The 18,069-nt window shown below is 50.3% G+C and overlaps 1 protein-coding gene across 1 annotated transcript in view; it reads right to left on the bottom strand.

The window, feature by feature from the left end:
• Positions 1-2,059: 2,059 nt before the first annotated feature.
• The window catches only part of HDAC8 (histone deacetylase 8), a 38,577-nt gene continuing 22,567 nt past the window's right edge, over positions 2,060-18,069 (bottom strand). The window contains exons 9-10 of the mRNA XM_009586840.1: positions 11,552-11,657; positions 2,060-2,082 (exon numbers count right to left, since the gene is read on the bottom strand). Coding sequence (XP_009585135.1) covers positions 2,060-2,082; positions 11,552-11,657 — 129 coding nt within the window. The remainder of the gene's footprint in view (positions 2,083-11,551; positions 11,658-18,069) is intronic.

The following is an 18,069-nucleotide window of genomic DNA, read 5'->3' as shown; positions in this document are numbered from 1 at the left end:
GGCTGTTACCTCCCACGCTTCCCCATCCAGCCTGGACACCATGCTCTCCCGCCTGCCTCCCAACCTGTTGGGTGGGAACCCCCATGTCCCCCCCATCCAGGCTGGGACACGCTTGTAACACCTATCCAGAGTGGGGGGCAAGAAGGGGGGGGGTCAGCTGGTGCCCGGGCGGGCGTCAGCTGGTGCCAGGGCTGGCGAGGGTGACATGAGCTGATGCCCTCAGCCAGCTGGAGGGGAATTTGGGTGTGAGGGGGTCTGTTGAGGGGGCACTGGGGGTACCCCCCGACTCTTTGTCCCACCTTTTGCACTTTTCTTGCTTTGCACCGAGCTGAGCTCCAATTGTCTCTCCACATTCGGTGATGTGGACGGAGATGGCGGAGGGGGTGCTTTGCACCATGCCTCAGTTTCCCCAGCTGTCAACCAGGCAACCTGCCTGGTTTAGGGTGCTGTATCCCTCCAGTCCCATCCTCTGGTGCAGCTCTCCCTGCACCTCACCTAAACCCCATTTAGTGCCACAATGTTTGACACTTGGGGGGTTTCCTATTGTTCTATTTGTTTTCCCAGTTGAAACAACTCCCGCAGCTCGCAGGGCCGACTGTGCCTTGTGCGGGGACACAGCATGTGGGACACCGAGGTGGGTCAGAGGGGGCAGCTGCCAGCTTCTCTGCTCTCTCATACCGCACTTTTCTCCTGGCTGAATGATCCCCAGGGCTGATGTCTCCCCTGGGCACTGAGAGCCTTTGCTGTCCCACTGGCAGCACCAGCCTCCTGCCAGCAGTCACCGCACAAGGCTGGTCTCCCTCACCCCACTGCAGCAGGAGTCAGGGGGACATGGGGAGAAGCAGGGATGGGGTCAGGAGTCACTCTGCAGGGACATGGGAGCCACGTCCAGCTGAACTCCCTCCATGCTGGATTTCCTGTTGTTTGGCTCAGCAGTGAAAAACAAGAGATCAAAACAAAGCCAAGCCAGGCTGGGAGTCCCTTAGTCTTGCTATTTATTCCAGCATAATTTAATTAAAGCAACAGGAAACATGCTTTCCCACAGCGACTGGACATCTTTAAAAAGAAACAGCACAAATAAAAGCTCCATGGGCCAGGTGAAGGAGGGGACAAGGGCAGCAGAGGCCAGGCTCCATGGCCCGAGGCACCGGGAGGGATCTGCCCCAGGTATCTGGGTACCTGTCCCCTTGCTGAGATGCCTCGCTGAGATGCTGAGTGGCAGCTCTCACGGGGCACTGGGGCATCTGGAGTTTCATCTGAGGTCTCCCAGGACAGGAGCTGCCACCCTGCCCTGCATGTCCCTTGACACTCTGGACAGCATCCCTGGGGTCTGGCCCCTCCACACAGGATTTTAGAAGCCCAGCCCTTGCGCTGGGGCAGGGGTCTGTGCTGCTTCCAGTCTGTGATGGGACTGGAAGGACAGTCACGAACGCAACTGCAGATCTTCGCTTTCCAGTGCTGGCTGGACCTCCGCTGAACGCGTGAAGTGCTGTGGAAAAGAGCACTGGCAAGGCAGGGTGGGCGCAGGAAGAAAGGAAAGGGCTGGAGGAGTATTTCAAATATTTTATTTTAAAAAAATTCCCAGTTAAAAACACAATGGCTGAACCTTTCTGTGAGTAAGAGGCACAGCCCGTGCTCCGGGCCTCGGCACCGCTCCCCGGGTGGCAGCTCAGAGGCCGTGCTCTTGCCAGGAAGGCAATGCGGTGCTGGGCTCCAGCTGGGGAGGGTTCACAGCTCTGAGCAGCCCCTCTCTTAAAAAACATTTAAAACCAGTTGTGAGAATAAACTCTGTGGTGTTAAAAAAGGAAAGAGAAAGGAGCAAGGGAGGCTCTGCCAGCACTGGAAGGCTATGGCTGGAGGACCCACATTCTGCCTGGGGAGAGCCATAGTGCTCGCAGTGCGCAGCAGCTTTTCTTCTTTAAAGAGAAAAAAATCAACCAACCAACAGTAATTTCTTCCAAATTTCCCCCGCGGCCACAAATTTCACCAGCTGCTCACATAAACACACCGTCTTCCCCACGGGAAATGCTCTTGCGGAAACCTGAGCCTTCCTTCTCTGCTAAACAACATGCTTCAGATTCCCTGCAAATAAAAGGAGGCAGAAAAGGATATTTCCACTGATACTTCAGCCTAATGGAGTGGCCTGGCCAGGGGCGCCATCCCTACGCCTGACAGACCGGGCAGCGATACAGGAATCCCATCCGCAGCACAGACCCTGGTCCCCGCTGGCCCCTCACTCCCTTCACAAAGGCTGCTGACCGCCTCCGAGCCAGACTTGAGGAACTACCAAAGAGAGACCCTGCCACCACTTCTGCTATGAGTTTCTCCTGCAGGTTGATCGCTGGTTCAGGATTCATGGGCCAGCACCAGAGCGGTACACGCTCACTCCCTGCTGCCTTGTCCTTCCTCGGGGCTGGATGCGCTGCCAGGAGCACGCAGCATAGATCAGTCCCTCCCAGCTCTGGAGTGATGCTGTTCCTCCTCCCCTCCTGGACAGGTCAGGGGGAATGTCCCCTCCCTAGGATTGGCCTGTGCTTGGGAACGGACATCCCAGGGCATCCATGGTCATCACATCTCCCACCCACCTCCTCCTATTCTGCTTCTAACACCAACACATCACAACATGCACAGAGAGTGAAAAGGGCTGCCGAGCCCTGTCTTGCTGCCCCCAGCTCCTCCTGGGGACAGGGATAAGACAGATGGGCAATGGCATCGAACAAGGCTGGCAAGAGCTGGCAGAGCTCACCCAGCTGCCTGCCCTCAACTGCAACAGCTTTCAGTCTCCTGCCTGACTAGAGGACTGTCCCAGCTCCTGAGGAAATGCATGGAGATCAGGTGGGGAACCATCTTCCTTTGCCCTCAGGCAAGCCCCAGCCCTGCACGCAGCTCTGAGAAGAGCAAGGTGGCTCTGGCTCTGCCCCAAGGGCAGATGGAGGGATGCCAGCGCTGCGGGAGCCAGCGCCAGGGACACTACACAAGCTCCTGCCAAAGGCAGACCTCTCATTAGGGTCTCTCATTAGGCCTGAAATAAAAAAGAATAGCTGGGGCTTTGCAGGACCCTGGGCAAAGCACTTGGCACTTGCTCCAACCCTCAGTTCTGGAGGAGCTAAGTGTGCTGAAGAGAGCCTGCAGGCTGGGCTGGCAGTCCCTGTCCTCTCCCCACCGCCTCTCCACCCACAATTTCCTTTAGACATGGTGGTTCACATCCCAAGCAGATGATAAAGACTTCTCCTGGGTGCCGGAAGACTGGATGCTCCACACTCACGCTAACTGCTCTGCACAGCAGCTGGGGCTGCAGTTGCTGGAGCAGGAGGGGATGGAAAGCCCAGCAGCTGCCAGCACAGCCAAGCAGGCAGCAAAGCAACGCTGGGAGTCAACAGTCAAGAGCAGGAGCCACGGCTCTGCTGCTGTCAGTCTATCCAGCACCCTGCCCTGAGCCCAGCAGGCCTGTTCCCCCAGCGCTGGCAGTGCCACATCCCCCTGTGCAGCCCAGGGTAGGGGCTGCAGTTCTGCCTTGCTCCATCCGTCACTGTTTCACTGCCGAGGGGGATGGACCCTCCTTGCCCCACTCGCTCCTGCTGCCTCCAGCACTGCCCTTGCAAGCACAGTGGAAAACTCACTGCAGGGAAAAACAGTCCTGGAAAGCACTGGGCTCTTGGACCAGTTCTCCATGGCGGCCGGGGAGGGAGGAATACCGTTTCTCCGCTCTCCCCTCTGCCACAGGCATGAGTTTTCCTCTCAGCGGTTGGCATGACACAGGGAATCCTGCTATCCAGCACCCAAGCTTCCTGCTCTATTTCAGCCACACATGATGCTGGCTGGGAAGCCTTTGGGTGCTCACCCACAGGCCTGCATCTGCATGGGAGGCATCCTGGCCACTGCAGGGGAAAATGCAGCATGGCTTGGGACTAGTCGAGCACTGAATGCAGGGCTGACCAAGCTTGGGGTCTCAGACCCCTTCCCGAGCAGCCCATCTGAGGCACAGACCGCACTCATGCCAGCTGGTCCCCAAGCACACATCTGGCTCCTTTGAGAGGTGCCATCAGGGAAGACAAAGATGTCTGGGATCCACCTGTCTCCCTTCCTCCCCTACAAATCCACGGCTACTAAATCCATTTCCTTCCACAAGCACAGAAGGTTTCCTAGACACAAAACACACGTTCCCATCAGATCCAGCACTTGCAGTGGCCGTAGCATTGCAGCTCCTTCAGGAACGTGCTCAGTTCCCAGGGGAAGTGGCTGTGAGCTGGGCTGGAAGTGTCACTCGAGGGTGTGGAGGTGCCATCCAGGCAGAGCACAGTCCGCAGTGCCCTGCTCCCTCTCCCCTCTCTGCTCCCAATGCTCAGGGGTCCTGGTCCTTCTCCTAGGTCTGATGTTGAAGAAAGGACACTGAGGAAGGCATGAATTTCCAAGCCTTCCTGCCCCTGAGCCAGTCTCATGAGGTCTGACAGCAGAAGAGAGGGGTTCTAGTTAAGCTGCAATTGCCTTGGGAGCCCGTAAGTCAAGCATCTGTAGGGAACAGGGTTAACTGCCTCAAGCCCCAGGTAGCACTTTGACAGATGACAGTAAAGAGAAGGACTGGTCTTTTGCGACATGACAAAGAAGGAAACAAAAATCATCATGCATAGGAGAGAAAAGGAGTGGGGGAGCTGTACGTAACAAAGCGCAGCAGTTGCGATCAGGCGGTGCACTGAACGTTCCCAAAAAGTGTTTCAACCCACACTGAAGTCACCCACCTCCAAAGGACAGGCACAGACCGTTTACACCTCCTCCCAGGCAGCGGTCCCTCACACAGGCTTGGGGACAATTGTGTGAATGTGATCCAGGTGAGGCTGGTGCCATGTTACAAGCCCACTTCAGCAAGCATGGAGTCTAACCACTTGCCTTTTACTCATCTCTCTGTAAGGCACTAGAAGACATGGCTGTTTTCTGAGTTGCTTCCACTGAGTTGGAGCACCTGTGCTCTCTTGGGAGCAAAGGATGGGAACTTTGCTCCAGGGCAAAGTGCTGCCTCAGAGAAAAGACTTGTGCCAGAGTTCACTGTGGGCCAGGGATATTTTTGCCTTGCAGGGTTGACTCTCTAACTGACAAGCTCCAACCAAACTTGCATGCAGGAGGAGGATGTGAGCTTAAAGCATAAACATGCAGAACTTGGACTTCTGATGAAACAAATGGTCATTTAAACCAAAGAGGCAGAGGAAGGTAAAATACTCTATGCCAGGCTTGTAACGGGTGATGAGCGTACATGTGGGAAGTGGTAGCTCACCAAGCTGTGGTAATGGGACTGTCAGCAACGGGGAAGCATGTCTAGGAGTCAAAATTGGGCTGGGAACTGGAGAGGCTAGGGAAAAACTAGGCTGGGGAACTGAAAAGCTAGCCATGGTACAGGAGAAGGGCTAAATATGTGAGCTCTCCTCTCCTGAACTCAGACACTGTGGTACGAAAGGGAATGAAAACCATGCATCAGAAGCAGCTGGAACATATCCCCCTGAAAGCATCTGCTTCCCATTCAGCCCTACACAGCCTCCACGTCCTGCTGCATCCAAACATTAACCCCCAGCTCCAGGCAGTCCACTAAGAGATTTCTCTCTTATTGACAGGGTAATCCCAGCCATGGTACCTTCCCTGCATCCAGGCTGAGACTTGGGCTCACGCTCCCAGCTTTTTCTGTCTAGCTGTAATTAGCTGCCCTCCTCTGTAGGAAGCCTGTGTGGGCACATCTGTCTGAGGCTGATGACGCCCACAACCACGTCCAGCAAGCGCTTCATCTCTGAATCATAGAATCACAGAAGGCTTTGGGTTGGGAGGAACCTTTGAAGACCATCTAGTCCAACCCTCCTGCCATGGGCAGGGACACCTTTCACTAGATGAAGTTGCTCAGAGCCCCGTCCAACCTGACCTTGAACACTTCCAGGGATGGGGCATCCACTTCTCTCATCACCCTCATCAAAAAACATGGTTACGTCCAACCTAAACCTACCCTCTTTCAATATAAAACCATTGCCCCTTGTCCTGTTGCTACAGGCCTTGGTAAAAAGTCTCTTTCCATCTTTCTTAGAAGCCCTCTTTATACATTAAAATGCCGCAATAAGGTCTCCCCGCAGAGCCTTCTCTTCACCAGGCTGAACAACCCCAACTCTCTCAGCCTTTCTTCCTAGCAGAGGGGTTCCAGCCCTTGGATCATTTTTGTGGCCTCCTCTGGACCCGCTCCAAGAAGTCCATGTCCTCCTTGTGCTGGGGACCCCAGAGCTGGATGCAGTGCTCCAGGGGGGTCTCACCAGAGTAGAGGGGGAGAATCCCCTCCCTCCACCTGCTGGCCACACTGCTGGTGATGCACCCAGGACATGGTTGGCTTTCTGGGCTGTGAGACCACATTGTCGGCTCATGTCCAGCTTTTCATGCATCAGCATCCCCAAGTCCTTCTCGGCAGGGCTGCTCTCAATCCCTTCATCCCCCAGCCTGTACTGATACGGGGGGTTGCCCCGACCCACGTGCAGGACCTTGCACCTGGCCTTGTGGAACTTCATGAGGTTCACATGGGCCCACTCCTCCCGCTTGTCAAGGTCCCCCTAGATGGCATCCCTTCCTTCAAGCGTATCAACTGCGTGACTCAGCTCAGTGTCATCTGCAAACTTGCTGAGGGTGCACTCAGTCCCACTGTCATGTCATTAATAAAGATATTGAACAGTATCAGTTCCAACTGCAGACCCCTGAGGGACACCACTCGTTACTGATTTCCACTTGGACGTTGAGCTATTGACTGCAATTCTTTGGATGCACTCATCCAGCTGATTCCTTATCCATCTAACACTCCACCCATCAAATCCTTCTCTCTCCAGTTTGGAGAAAAGGATGTTGTGTGGGACCATGTCAAAGGCCTTACAGAAGTCCAGGTAGATGACATCAGTTGCTTTTCCCTTATCCACCAATGCAGTCAACTCCATTGTAGAAGGCCACCAGAGGAGTCAGGCATGATTTGCCTTTTGTGAAGCCATGCTGGCTGTCTCTAATCACCTTCCTGTCATCCATATGCCTTGACAGAGCTTCCAAGAGGATCAGCTCTATGATCTTACTGGGCACAGAGGTGAGGCTGACTGGTTGGTAGTTCCCAGGGTCCTCCTTTTTACCATTTTTAAAAATAGGCATGATGTTTCCCTTTTTCCAGTCACCGGGGACTTCACCTGACTGTCATGACTTCTCAAATATGATGATGATCATATTTTTCAAGTACGACCTCTCATCATGACTGGCTGTTTATTTGCAGTGTCACCAATTCTTTACAAACCTAACCTTACTTTTAAAAAAACTCCTCTTAACAAGGTAACAGAAGCATAACCCAAGCCAGGCGTGTTGTGGCCACCTGTCAGGAAGATTTCAATAAAAACTGACTTTAATTTAGGCTGTCTGTGAGATAAGGTTTAAAGAGTTTGGGCATATGGCTCCTATTAAAGTGGTCCATTCACTAGGACTCATCTTGTGCAGTGTCATCCATGTCCTACAGACCAGACCAGGCTGGCCAGAAGAGTCCATCTCACCCAAGAGTCACTCACTGCCTGCTGCTTTCCCACAAGGCTTCCAGATGTGGCCAGGGAGAGGGTGGGGGCCTCCCAGCTTGTGCTTGCTCTCGCCTGACATCCCTCCTATAAGCCCTTGCCTTCCTCAGCAGGCTTCACGAGCTGGTGCTGGCAGAAGGGATGGACAGAAGTGCCATGGCAGCCTGAAGCCCCCTTCCTTCCCCTGCACTGTCTCCAAGGAGTTGCAGTTCCAAAGCACCGACCACAAGCCACGAACTGAGATCCCAGAGCACCAAGCCATTCCTCATTTTGAGTGCTGCATGGTGGGACAGGACAGAGGAGATGATCATCTGTTCACCAAGCTTCTGTAATGAACCAGACCCTCAGCAGCTCCTTGTCTGCCGTACAATGGATTTCCAGAACAGTGGCTGTCCCCAGGACAACACTCTGCTGAGTTGGCAGCAATATCCTCTTGACTTTGCAGAAGCTCCTTTCTCACAAAATGCTTTCAGCCCTACCAAGAGAGTGGACCCTGCCATCTTTTCTCAATGCCCAGTGCAGATGTGTGCCCACTGCTTTGTACCAACAGGTGTTTGCCAGGCACTGCTGTCATGCCAACCTGCTCCACCACCTCTTGTGTGAAATCTCTGCATGAGATGCTGAAAATCAGTCCCCTGTAAAGATCCAGCTGACTTTAACTGATTTTCTTGCTTCCTTTTTCCAAATCAGTAGGTGTGAAAGTCTCAGCAGCACGCATTTCCAACTTGGCCTAAGGAGTCTCAGTTCTTGGTGTAACGCTGTTATAAGCTAGGTACTCTGGCACTTAAAAATAATGGAATAGAAAATCCTATTTTTCTCCTAAAAGGAGCTGTGACATCTTTTTCGTTTCATCTTTGGGAACTGCAGCAAGTTCTGAGGGCTTATAAAACTGCTGCTGGGTCCAGTTAATCCCAGATGAAGATGTGCTGCTTGTAGAGACAGAACAGACTAAGGCCCTTCAGCTTGGAAAAGAGATGGTGGTGTAAGTGCAACACAGGTCTGTGAAATCACAGACTGGCATTGGGAAGGTAAATAGGAACAAATTACTTGCTGTTTCTCATTTACATGAACAAGATGGCACTCAGTGAGATTACCCAACACCAAGTTTTACACAAAAGAAAGTAGTTTTCCATAAGCCAACCATGACTGTGCACTCACTGCTGTGGACACCCAAAGCCTAAATAAGTCCAGAAAAGGAAGAGGAATTAATGGAGGACAGGTTCCTTGACGGATCTCTAATGTGCATCCAGTAACAATGCCTGGCTTGGGAAGCCCCAAAACCACCAAATCCAAGAAGCTGGGTAAAGATACCAGGAAAAGGATATATAAAACCAACTGCCATGCTTCTCTTAGAAATGCAGATTTACAGACACATTTACTGTACATTTACAGATACACCTACTGAGCCTACCTTCCCATAGTGAGCTACATACCCTCCTGGCTGGTAACCACCCTTGCGTTCAGTGACATTTTAATTAAAAAAATCAAGGAGTTAACACAAGAAGAATGGGTTCTTCAGATATGCGAGCAGTAAGCAGAAGCCCAGGGAAGACATAGGCCCATTGCTAACAAGGGCAGGGAAACCAATTACTAATAATGCTGACAAGACAGAGGTTCTCAATACTTCTCTACCTCTGTCTTTACTGGCATAGCTGGACCCCAGATCACAGGAACATGTACCTACAACAATGCATGCGTCCACCCACCAGCAGGGATGGGTGGTCTGTGCCCTCTTGTGAAGGTTCAACCCACATAAATCTATGTTAAGAGAAGTGGCTGACGTTGTTGCAAGGCCATTGTCTATAATATTTGAAAAGTTGTGGAGATCAGGGGATATCCCTGAATTCTGGAAGAGGGCAACTGTCACACCCATCTACAAGGAGGGTCCAAAAGAGAACCCAGGAAACTACAGGCACATTAGTCTTACTTCAGTCCCTGGGAAAGTCATGGAACAAGTCCTCCTAGAAACTATTACAAATCAAATGAAGCAGGTGACTGGGAAAAGCCAGCATGGATTTACCAAGGGCAAATCAAGCCAGGCCGATCAGGTCATCTTCTACAACAAAATAACATCTTCTGTCGACACGGGGAGAGCAGTGAATGTTGTTTACCTGGATTTCAGCATAGTGTTTGACACATTCCCACAGCCTCCTCCTGGACAAACTGACAAGATACAGATTGGACAGGTGGTCTACAAGGTGGCTAGAGAGGGAACTGGCTCACAGGCAGCACACACAGGGTGGTGATCAATGGTTTTTACTCAGGCTGGCAGCCTGTCACAAGTGGGGTCACCCAGGGATCGATACTGGGCCCTACACTGTGCAACATCTTCGTAAATGATCTGGATGATGGGACTGAAAGCAGCCTCACCAAGTCTGCTGATGATACCAAACTGCGTGCTGAGGTGGACACATCAGAAGGGAGAGCCACCTTACAGAGTCCTGGACAAGCTGGAAGAGTGGCTAACACGAACAGTATGAAGTTTAACAAAGAAAGGGCAAGGTCCTGCACCTGGGACAGAATAACCAAAGAGCCCAGTTCAGGCTAGGATCTGTGCCGCTGGGGAACAGCATTGCTGAAAGGGACCTGGGGGTCCTGGTGGACAGCAAGCTGAACATGATCTAGCAGTACGCCGCTGCAGCAACAAAGGCAAATTGGATCCTAGGCAGTATCTGCAGGGGCATTACTAGCACAAATAGAGATGGGATCATTCCACTCTACTCAGTGCTTGTCAGCTGCACCTGGAGTAGTGTGTCCAATTCTGGTCCCCACAAATTAAGACACATGGACAGACTGCAGAGGGTCCAAAGGAGGGCAATGAAGATGATGATCTGGATGATGGGACTGAAAGCAGCCTCACCAAGTCTGCTGATGATACCAAACTGCGTGCTGAGGTGGACACATCAGAAGGGAGAGCCACCTTACAGAGTCCTGGACAAGCTGGAAGAGTGGCTAACACGAACAGTATGAAGTTTAACAAAGAAAGGGCAAGGTCCTGCACCTGGGACAGAATAACCAAAGAGCCCAGTTCAGGCTAGGATCTGTGCCGCTGGGGAACAGCATTGCTGAAAGGGACCTGGGGGTCCTGGTGGACAGCAAGCTGAACATGATCTAGCAGTACGCCGCTGCAGCAACAAAGGCAAATTGGATCCTAGGCAGTATCTGCAGGGGCATTACTAGCACAAATAGAGATGGGATCATTCCACTCTACTCAGTGCTTGTCAGCTGCACCTGGAGTAGTGTGTCCAATTCTGGTCCCCACAAATTAAGACACATGGACAGACTGCAGAGGGTCCAAAGGAGGGCAATGAAGATGATCAAAGGGCTGGAGAACCTGCCCTGTGAGAAAAGTCTGATGGAGTTGGGTCTCTTCTCCCTGGAGAAGAGAAGGCTCGGTGGGACCTCATCACAGTATTCCAGTACTTGAAGGGCAGCTACAGAGAGGACAGAGGCTTTCTCTTCAGAAGGAGCCACATGGAGAGGACAAGGGGCAATGGGTATGAGTTGCACCAGGAGAGGTTTCACTTTGTTATAAGAAAGGAATTTTTTACAGTGAGAACAGTCAATCACCGGAACAACCTCCCCAGGGAGGTGGTAGAGTCCCCATTACTAGAGGTTTTCAAGACTGGACAGGGTGCAAGATAATCTCATCTAGGCTCAGTTTCCCATGAAAGGATGGACCAGATGATCTTTGAAGTCCCTTACAACCTGGGCTGTTCTATGATTCTAATAAGGACGAGGCCCCATGCTCCTCTGCCCAGCCAGAGGAAAGGCAATGCAACTTTTACTAACAGGGACCCACAGCTCCGAGCTGATGTGCTACTAACACTGAGAATCCCAAGTGAAGCAGGAGACAGATGACGTTGTACATGATGAGCAGTCAAGTGAATGTGGTTCATCTTTCTAGTCAGTGAGAAAGACTCCAACGAGCTTTCCCAAAGTCCTCTACTAAAAAGACCTGTAAGCCTGAAGCAGGAGTGTTGGCTTGGACAACTCACCTTTGATACAGTTAAGAATTTCTTGAATTCTCTGTGGCTCATTGCGGTCTGGTCTGCAGCTCGGTGTGATCTCCAGCACATAATCAGGACCATACTCTGTGAAGAACTGCAGGGAAGAGGAGAGGAGAGTCAGCAGAGAGGTCTCTGTCTGGCTGAGGCTGGAGGGAGGGCTCCCCGTGCGTACCTGTTTGTAAAAAGGCAAAAACATTTTCTCCATCTGAGGGGCACATGTAGCTTAACTACATCAAAGAGGTGCTTCTGCAGTGTCTGTGCCCACCTGAAGTGTGCAACTACTACCAATTCAAGGGTTTGGTAAGCAGAGCTCAGTGGTGCAGCCAAAAGCAGTCTCACATCTATCCCAATGCTTTATCTGGGAAAGCCGTTGACACTCATTTTACACATGGTTATCTGCAAACCTGATTTTTCTATGATCAAAATTCAAGTGCTGCCTATCAGATACCTTTCCTTTTGGCTCCCCACCCCACCTTGCAGAGTGCTGCATTGACATGACGATGAAACACCTGGAAGGAGAAAAATCAGTGTGCTTCAACATTAATAATGTGTCTTTCCTGGCTGAGTGCTCCACTAGTGTGCAGCTGAGCCTGAATGAGAAAATCTGCAGCACATGGGCTCTAAACAATAACGCAGAATCACAAATTATTGCCAGCAGTTTTATTTCACAAGCACACAGCACTGAGCAAAGAAGCAGACACACCAGGGTTAAAAATTCAGCGGTGAAGTTGCAGTCAGTCCTGTTGCTACCCCTGGAGAGTTTCACCCCATGGAGAGCTAGTCCAGACTCAAAGCTATTGTACCAAAGATAGGGAAATTCACAGCATTATAGTCTCCCAAGTGATTAATGATGCTCAGGGATGGGGTTTTCTTTAACGGTGAGGTTGGAGGTGGCAGATCTGGCAACCAAAGACAGACATCTCTGCGCTAACAGAGGCAGTGAGGGCTTCTCCAAATAGACCTCAACATGCCAGCGCTGATGAGGAAAATGAAGTGACTTCTGAATGTTGCAGGTTACAGTCCAGCATTTGAAAGCAAACCTGGAATCGCACTGGGTTTACCAGCCTGTGAATCGCAGTGTTAAGGAGCTGCCCGCTCTGTAAGTACATCAGCTATTCACACAGAATGGGCAAGGCAGCTGGGTCACGGCAGGCAACACACTGCCTGCCAGACTTTTTTGTGGGCCAACACAATATTCCACTGAAAAGGGAGTAAAAGGCAGATTTTGACAGCTGCACCAGCTTATTTGTGCAGTTCTTGGTCACTGTAGACCCAGCCAGCTGATTTAAAAAATGGAAAAATCTTTCCTTTTTAGCGAGTCAGGGTTTTGATCTATGCTTTCAATGCTGTGAGAATGAGATCCCATCTGTCCCCAAACCAACATAGGGCAGCAGGAAGCTGCAGTACATTGTGGCTGCTCTTAGCTCATTGAAAAATTACGACGACTATTCAGATCAGAGATGGACCCAGGGCCAGCCTGAATGGGAGCCCTACCCAGCTGTATCGTGCAGCATGGCAGCACATGCTTACCTAACTAGCAGGCTAGCCCTCTTTCTTCCAAGCTTTTCTGCGGTCAGCCCAAGGACTGATGTATATTTTTGAAGCAGACTATTTTCACAGTTTTCTTAAGTAATCTCCCTTATTGCTAAACATTTTCCTTTCTTCACCTCCGCCCCAAGATTGCTTCGGAAAGCCCCTGCTGAAATACCGACAGGAGAGGAGAACACTGACATTTTTCCTGCTTAGAAGGACTGAAAATGGCTACAGCAGAAGCCGCCAACATGTTTTGGGAAGTCCTCACAGAGAGCTGGTGCCTCTAGTCTGGTTTGAGTTTGCTCTTGTAGTGTGAACAGGAGACAGCTACTCCCAGAGCATCAGGCTCCACTGGCAAGGGCCAGACTCCACAAACCAAGCAAGCTGGTTTATTTTCAGGAAAAAAGGAAATACACATAAAATCTTGACTGCAGCATCCAAGAAAGAGCACATGGAAAATGCAAACCTCTCAGTAACTGGTCTCGGCTGCACAACCTGCTGGTTACACAGGCAGTGGCACAGCGGACTTTGTACTGTGGGCCTAGCACATCCAACCTGGGAAACGAGGCAGGTTTCTGACAAAGGCATCATTTTGCACTTCCTCATCCTCTGATTTCTATGGCATCAAGTGAAACAGAGTACCAACATAGTTTCATGCAACTGTTTTTCAAAGTCTAAGGGCAAAAATAACTGGACTTTTGCAGTGATCTGGTTTATGGCAGATGAGAAGCTTTTGGTATTAAATAACTAATATCCTCTAGAGCAGCTCTATGTGCTGAGCCACCCAGCATGGGTTGCAGAGTGCAGTCACGCAGAAGAGTTTGGGGCCAGCTGGGTTTTACACCATCCACCAGAAAGCAGGTCAGCAGGGCAAGCCTGGTAAATCTTGAACTGGCTTATCCAAGAGCTCTGATGCAGGTGCTCTGAAGCAAACAGCCCCAGCTGTTCAACATGTTTTCCTACCCCCTCTACCACAGGTTCCTGTGCAGGTGGCAGGAGAAAATACGTGTCCAGTCACCCCAGGTCACAGACTGAGACACAAGGGCTGAGACACAAACCGGGAGGGCACAGGGGCAGTGGCAGGAGCCCCTGCCCACTTCTGCTGCCTTGCGCCAGTGGCAGGACAGCCAGGCAGGTAAGGACAGGACCACCTCTCGTTGTCACAGCTAGAGGTGCTTCTTGTCTCTGAGGAAGCACTAACAAAAGAAATTCTTTCAACCACTCATCAATTGACAAAAGCAACAAGCAGCACCTGGGAATCGGCTGAGTTTTGACCCACCACAGGGACCCAGAGAAGCAAATCTACCAAAACAAACCAATAACATCAATTTTCTCTTTGAGGTGGGAGGCTTAGGTCTTAATATTTCCAAAGATAGTACAAAAGAGCCATTTGTACAAGCACCTTGTATCCACTCTCTTGCAGCCTGGAGGGGATTCAAGAGGTGGTTTTCAGTGCTTTAGAAAAGACTCATTCTGTTTCTTCATCTCTCAGAACAAAGAGGATGTTACAAGCAGGCAAGCTCATGCTTCAGCAACAACAAAATGCCTGCACTACTCACTTGTCCATTTATTTGTAGCAGGGGAAAAAAAAAAACCCTGTCATTTTCAGGGATGAAAAAAAGTGTTGAGAACCAAGACTCACAAGGAAAGCTAAAAATCCTCTCCTTAATCAGCAGCTCACCTGGAAGCTCACAACCGCTCCCTTTTAAAACTCAGGCATGCCAAAACTGAGAGAATCACAAATGTCTGATGTGCAATCCTAAAGCCCTGAGCAGGCCAAAAGGAGCTGAAGTTTAAACCAGAGGGAGGCATACCTGAGACTGCATATGTCTTCCCTCCCATCAGCGGGGTGTCCCAGAGAAAGAAGCAGTGCCCAGTGTAGTAGCACGACTGCTGAGTGCTTTGGTGGTCTGAAAGAGGGTGGGAGTAATGGTTCAGGAGATGGGAATGTGGAATGACTGCAGGGAAAGAAGTGTTGCAGGAAGAAAAGAGTAGGCATAGAGGCCAGGAAAAAGGGTGACAAATGGAGAAAGGAAAAGGCAAAGAGGAGAAATGAAAAAAAAAGAAAAAGGCTAAAACAATAATGTTCTTAAAGGGGAAGGATATTTTCTACTGAATAATGCCAGATCTGACAAGAAGTACTATGCCAATAGCAAAAAATTAGGCATCTTATGAAAGTCTAAATTCTGTCCCTGATTTTAGTACAAACAGTTCATTGGTAGACACTGCTGCAGAGGGACCATGACCCACTGCACCATCAGCACTGGATGTTCAAAGAAATTCTATGTTGGTTCTTCCAGACATCCTAAGACTACTTAAGCACCATTACACTGCTGCTCAGTCAAATGCTTTCTGGGTCTCAAGACCACAGTTGTCTTGATTTCTTCTCTACAAACTCATGAACAAAAAAGAACCATCAAAAGACCTCCATGTTTCTGAATATTGACTTTCTTTCATAGTAACTTGATTACAAGACCTGGAGCTGTAAAGAACACCCCCAAACCCCTCAACGCTGGAAGAGAAGCAAAGTGCTGAATATAACTGGGTAGAATTTGGCCCATCATCACCGAAAAAGCATTCCAAACCTGGCTGATGGAGAGAAATACATCGAGAGCAGCACAACCTAGCCACTTCATAGAAAGGTGCTTCAGCAATGATCTGTCCCACGCCACACGCCCTCATGAGTTTCCTTCAGGAGGAGAGCACAGCCCTGGGGTTGTACAGCAGGAAAGCAGTGCTTGGACTGCCTTCAAGTTGCTCACAGTCAGGAATTCTGCACTGATCTCAAAAAGCCAACTGGTCTGACAGCTCAGTTTCCAGGTTTCATGTTGATCAGATTGGGAATTCCTACTTAAAGCAAAGAAAACACGAAATCAGGAAGTACCAACCTTTGTTTCTGTGCACAGGTGCTGATAAGCTATTAAACCATTAGTGGTTCTTTGCCAGAAGCAGCAGAAAAAAACCTGACAATCTGACAAAAAGACATCAGCCCTGTGTGCGCACAAATACATACGTACACATACACAGAAAGCGCATGCTGTTCCCCCTTTAGATTATCTCACAGCTGTGTAAATATTTCATACCCACTAGCCTCCAAACCAATTCTCCTCCTTCATGACTTTGCGCCCCGCCAAACCTGCTTCCACCAGTTTACCTTAAATATGCCAACCCATCCCAACAGCACAACGTAGGCAGCCTGGAGCATCTTGTGGAAAGATTACAGAGGGTAAAAAATACTGATGAGAAGGAGACTAAAAATATGCAAAACCAGTCAGCTGTAGCTTCTCTGGGAGTTTCTCTTAGGAAGCTCTGCAGGAGTAATGCAAGATTAGGACGTCTCATTCTTAATCACAGAGAAACAGACTGCCCCACAAAGTGCTAGCCTGGAACTTGCACTAACAGCAAGGTGAGGAACTACGTTATCTTCGACTAGTTCCACCTAAGGGGAAAAAAAAGCCTTCTCTAAATGCAATGACTGATGGAGTGAGAGAAGGGAACAGAAGAATTCCCATCAAAGTGAAGGGTCACATATTGAATACACAGTAAGACACTCCTTCCCCTGAAAATCTGAGATCCATAAGGTTTAAACTAACTTGTCAAGTCAAAAATCCAGGTGTGAACATCACACGGGAATGTGCCTCGTCCAGGATCTGGCATAAGGCAATGGCAAAGCACTGGCATCTGACTGCTCTCTGTCATGCTTTGATGCAAAATGAGCCTGCTAGAAAAGATGGAAAGTGTATTTTAAGTTCAGTAAATAGCAGAGCAAGACGGGCTATGGCTCCCAAGGATGGTGTACAAGCATTATTCCAAACCGTGTCCTCCAAAAACGTATTCGCCACCAACCATCTTACTGTCTTCTGCTCTGACAACTGTGACCAGCAAAGACTGGTCTTCCAGATAGCTTTGTTGTAAAGCAGAGCCATGAAGAGAAGCCAGAGAGCAAAAGGTCCTCGATGACTTTGGATGTCAACTCCCAAGCTGGCTCATCCCTTCTACAGGCAGCTTGCAAGGAGCCGTTTGACTTTAACAGGCTCACGTCTTCTCGTAGAAAGTGCAGGAGGGCAAGAGCAGCAAGTTACTTCCCAGAGCACTGGCAGGTATTCACATCTGTACCCGAGGCAGCTGGTAGACACACTGCACTGAACTGCACACCCTGCCTGCATCCATCAGCGAACCTGCCTGATGGCTGGGAGCCTTTTCCCTTGGCAAAAGTGGAGACTGGAAGCTTCATCCTAACTTTGTCCAAGCCCTCCACAAGGCAACAGCCCATCCTATGGATGCAGAGCGGGATAAGGCTTGCTTTTGTTTGCTTTCCTGGTTCACTCTGTGGCTTTTTAAACAGAGCCAAGTCTTGACGTGCCCCTCTCCATGCTTCAGAGGAAGCCAGAGGACATCCAGCCATTCCCAAACCCAAGCTGAAACGCAGGAGGAGGGACCCAGACGCACTGCACAACACACGGACACGCTCAAGGGAAGGTGGAGGATACCTGCACCCTGACTTGCTTGATGGAGTTTGCCTTCTCCACATAGCCACCCACCAAACACCCAGACAAGCACTCCCATGGCATCTCAAGAGTTAAGAGACCCAAACCAAACCTCCACCATTGTCGCCTGGACATTAAGTGTGTGGGGCCATGTGCTGCCATGCTCATATGCAGCCCCTCATCGTGAAGGGTCTGGCGAGCGGTGGCACAAGTAGTCAGATTTTTATGCCTGAACACTATAGAGGTTTATGCCTTTATGAACAGTATAGAGGTTTCAGGAAGGCAGGCCTGAGATTTTTCCCCCCATCAGCATCTGCCCAGGGAGCTGCATCAGCACACTCTCACAGCACTCTCTGCAGTGACGTCTCCCCAGACCTCAAGCACCAGCATTTCTTGTAGTTGCCTTATTAGCATCTCCCTCTGCTAAGGACCTATGTGCACGTGCCGATATGGATATTTCCGACTGTGCTGTGTCCCAAAGGCAGG

This window comes from Fulmarus glacialis, unplaced genomic scaffold, assembly GCF_000690835.1.
Source record: "Fulmarus glacialis isolate BGI_N327 unplaced genomic scaffold, ASM69083v1 scaffold661, whole genome shotgun sequence".
Lineage (NCBI taxonomy): Eukaryota > Metazoa > Chordata > Aves > Procellariiformes > Procellariidae > Fulmarus > Fulmarus glacialis.
Note: the sequence above shows the minus strand (reverse complement) of the source record. Positions and strands in the feature narration are given on the sequence as shown.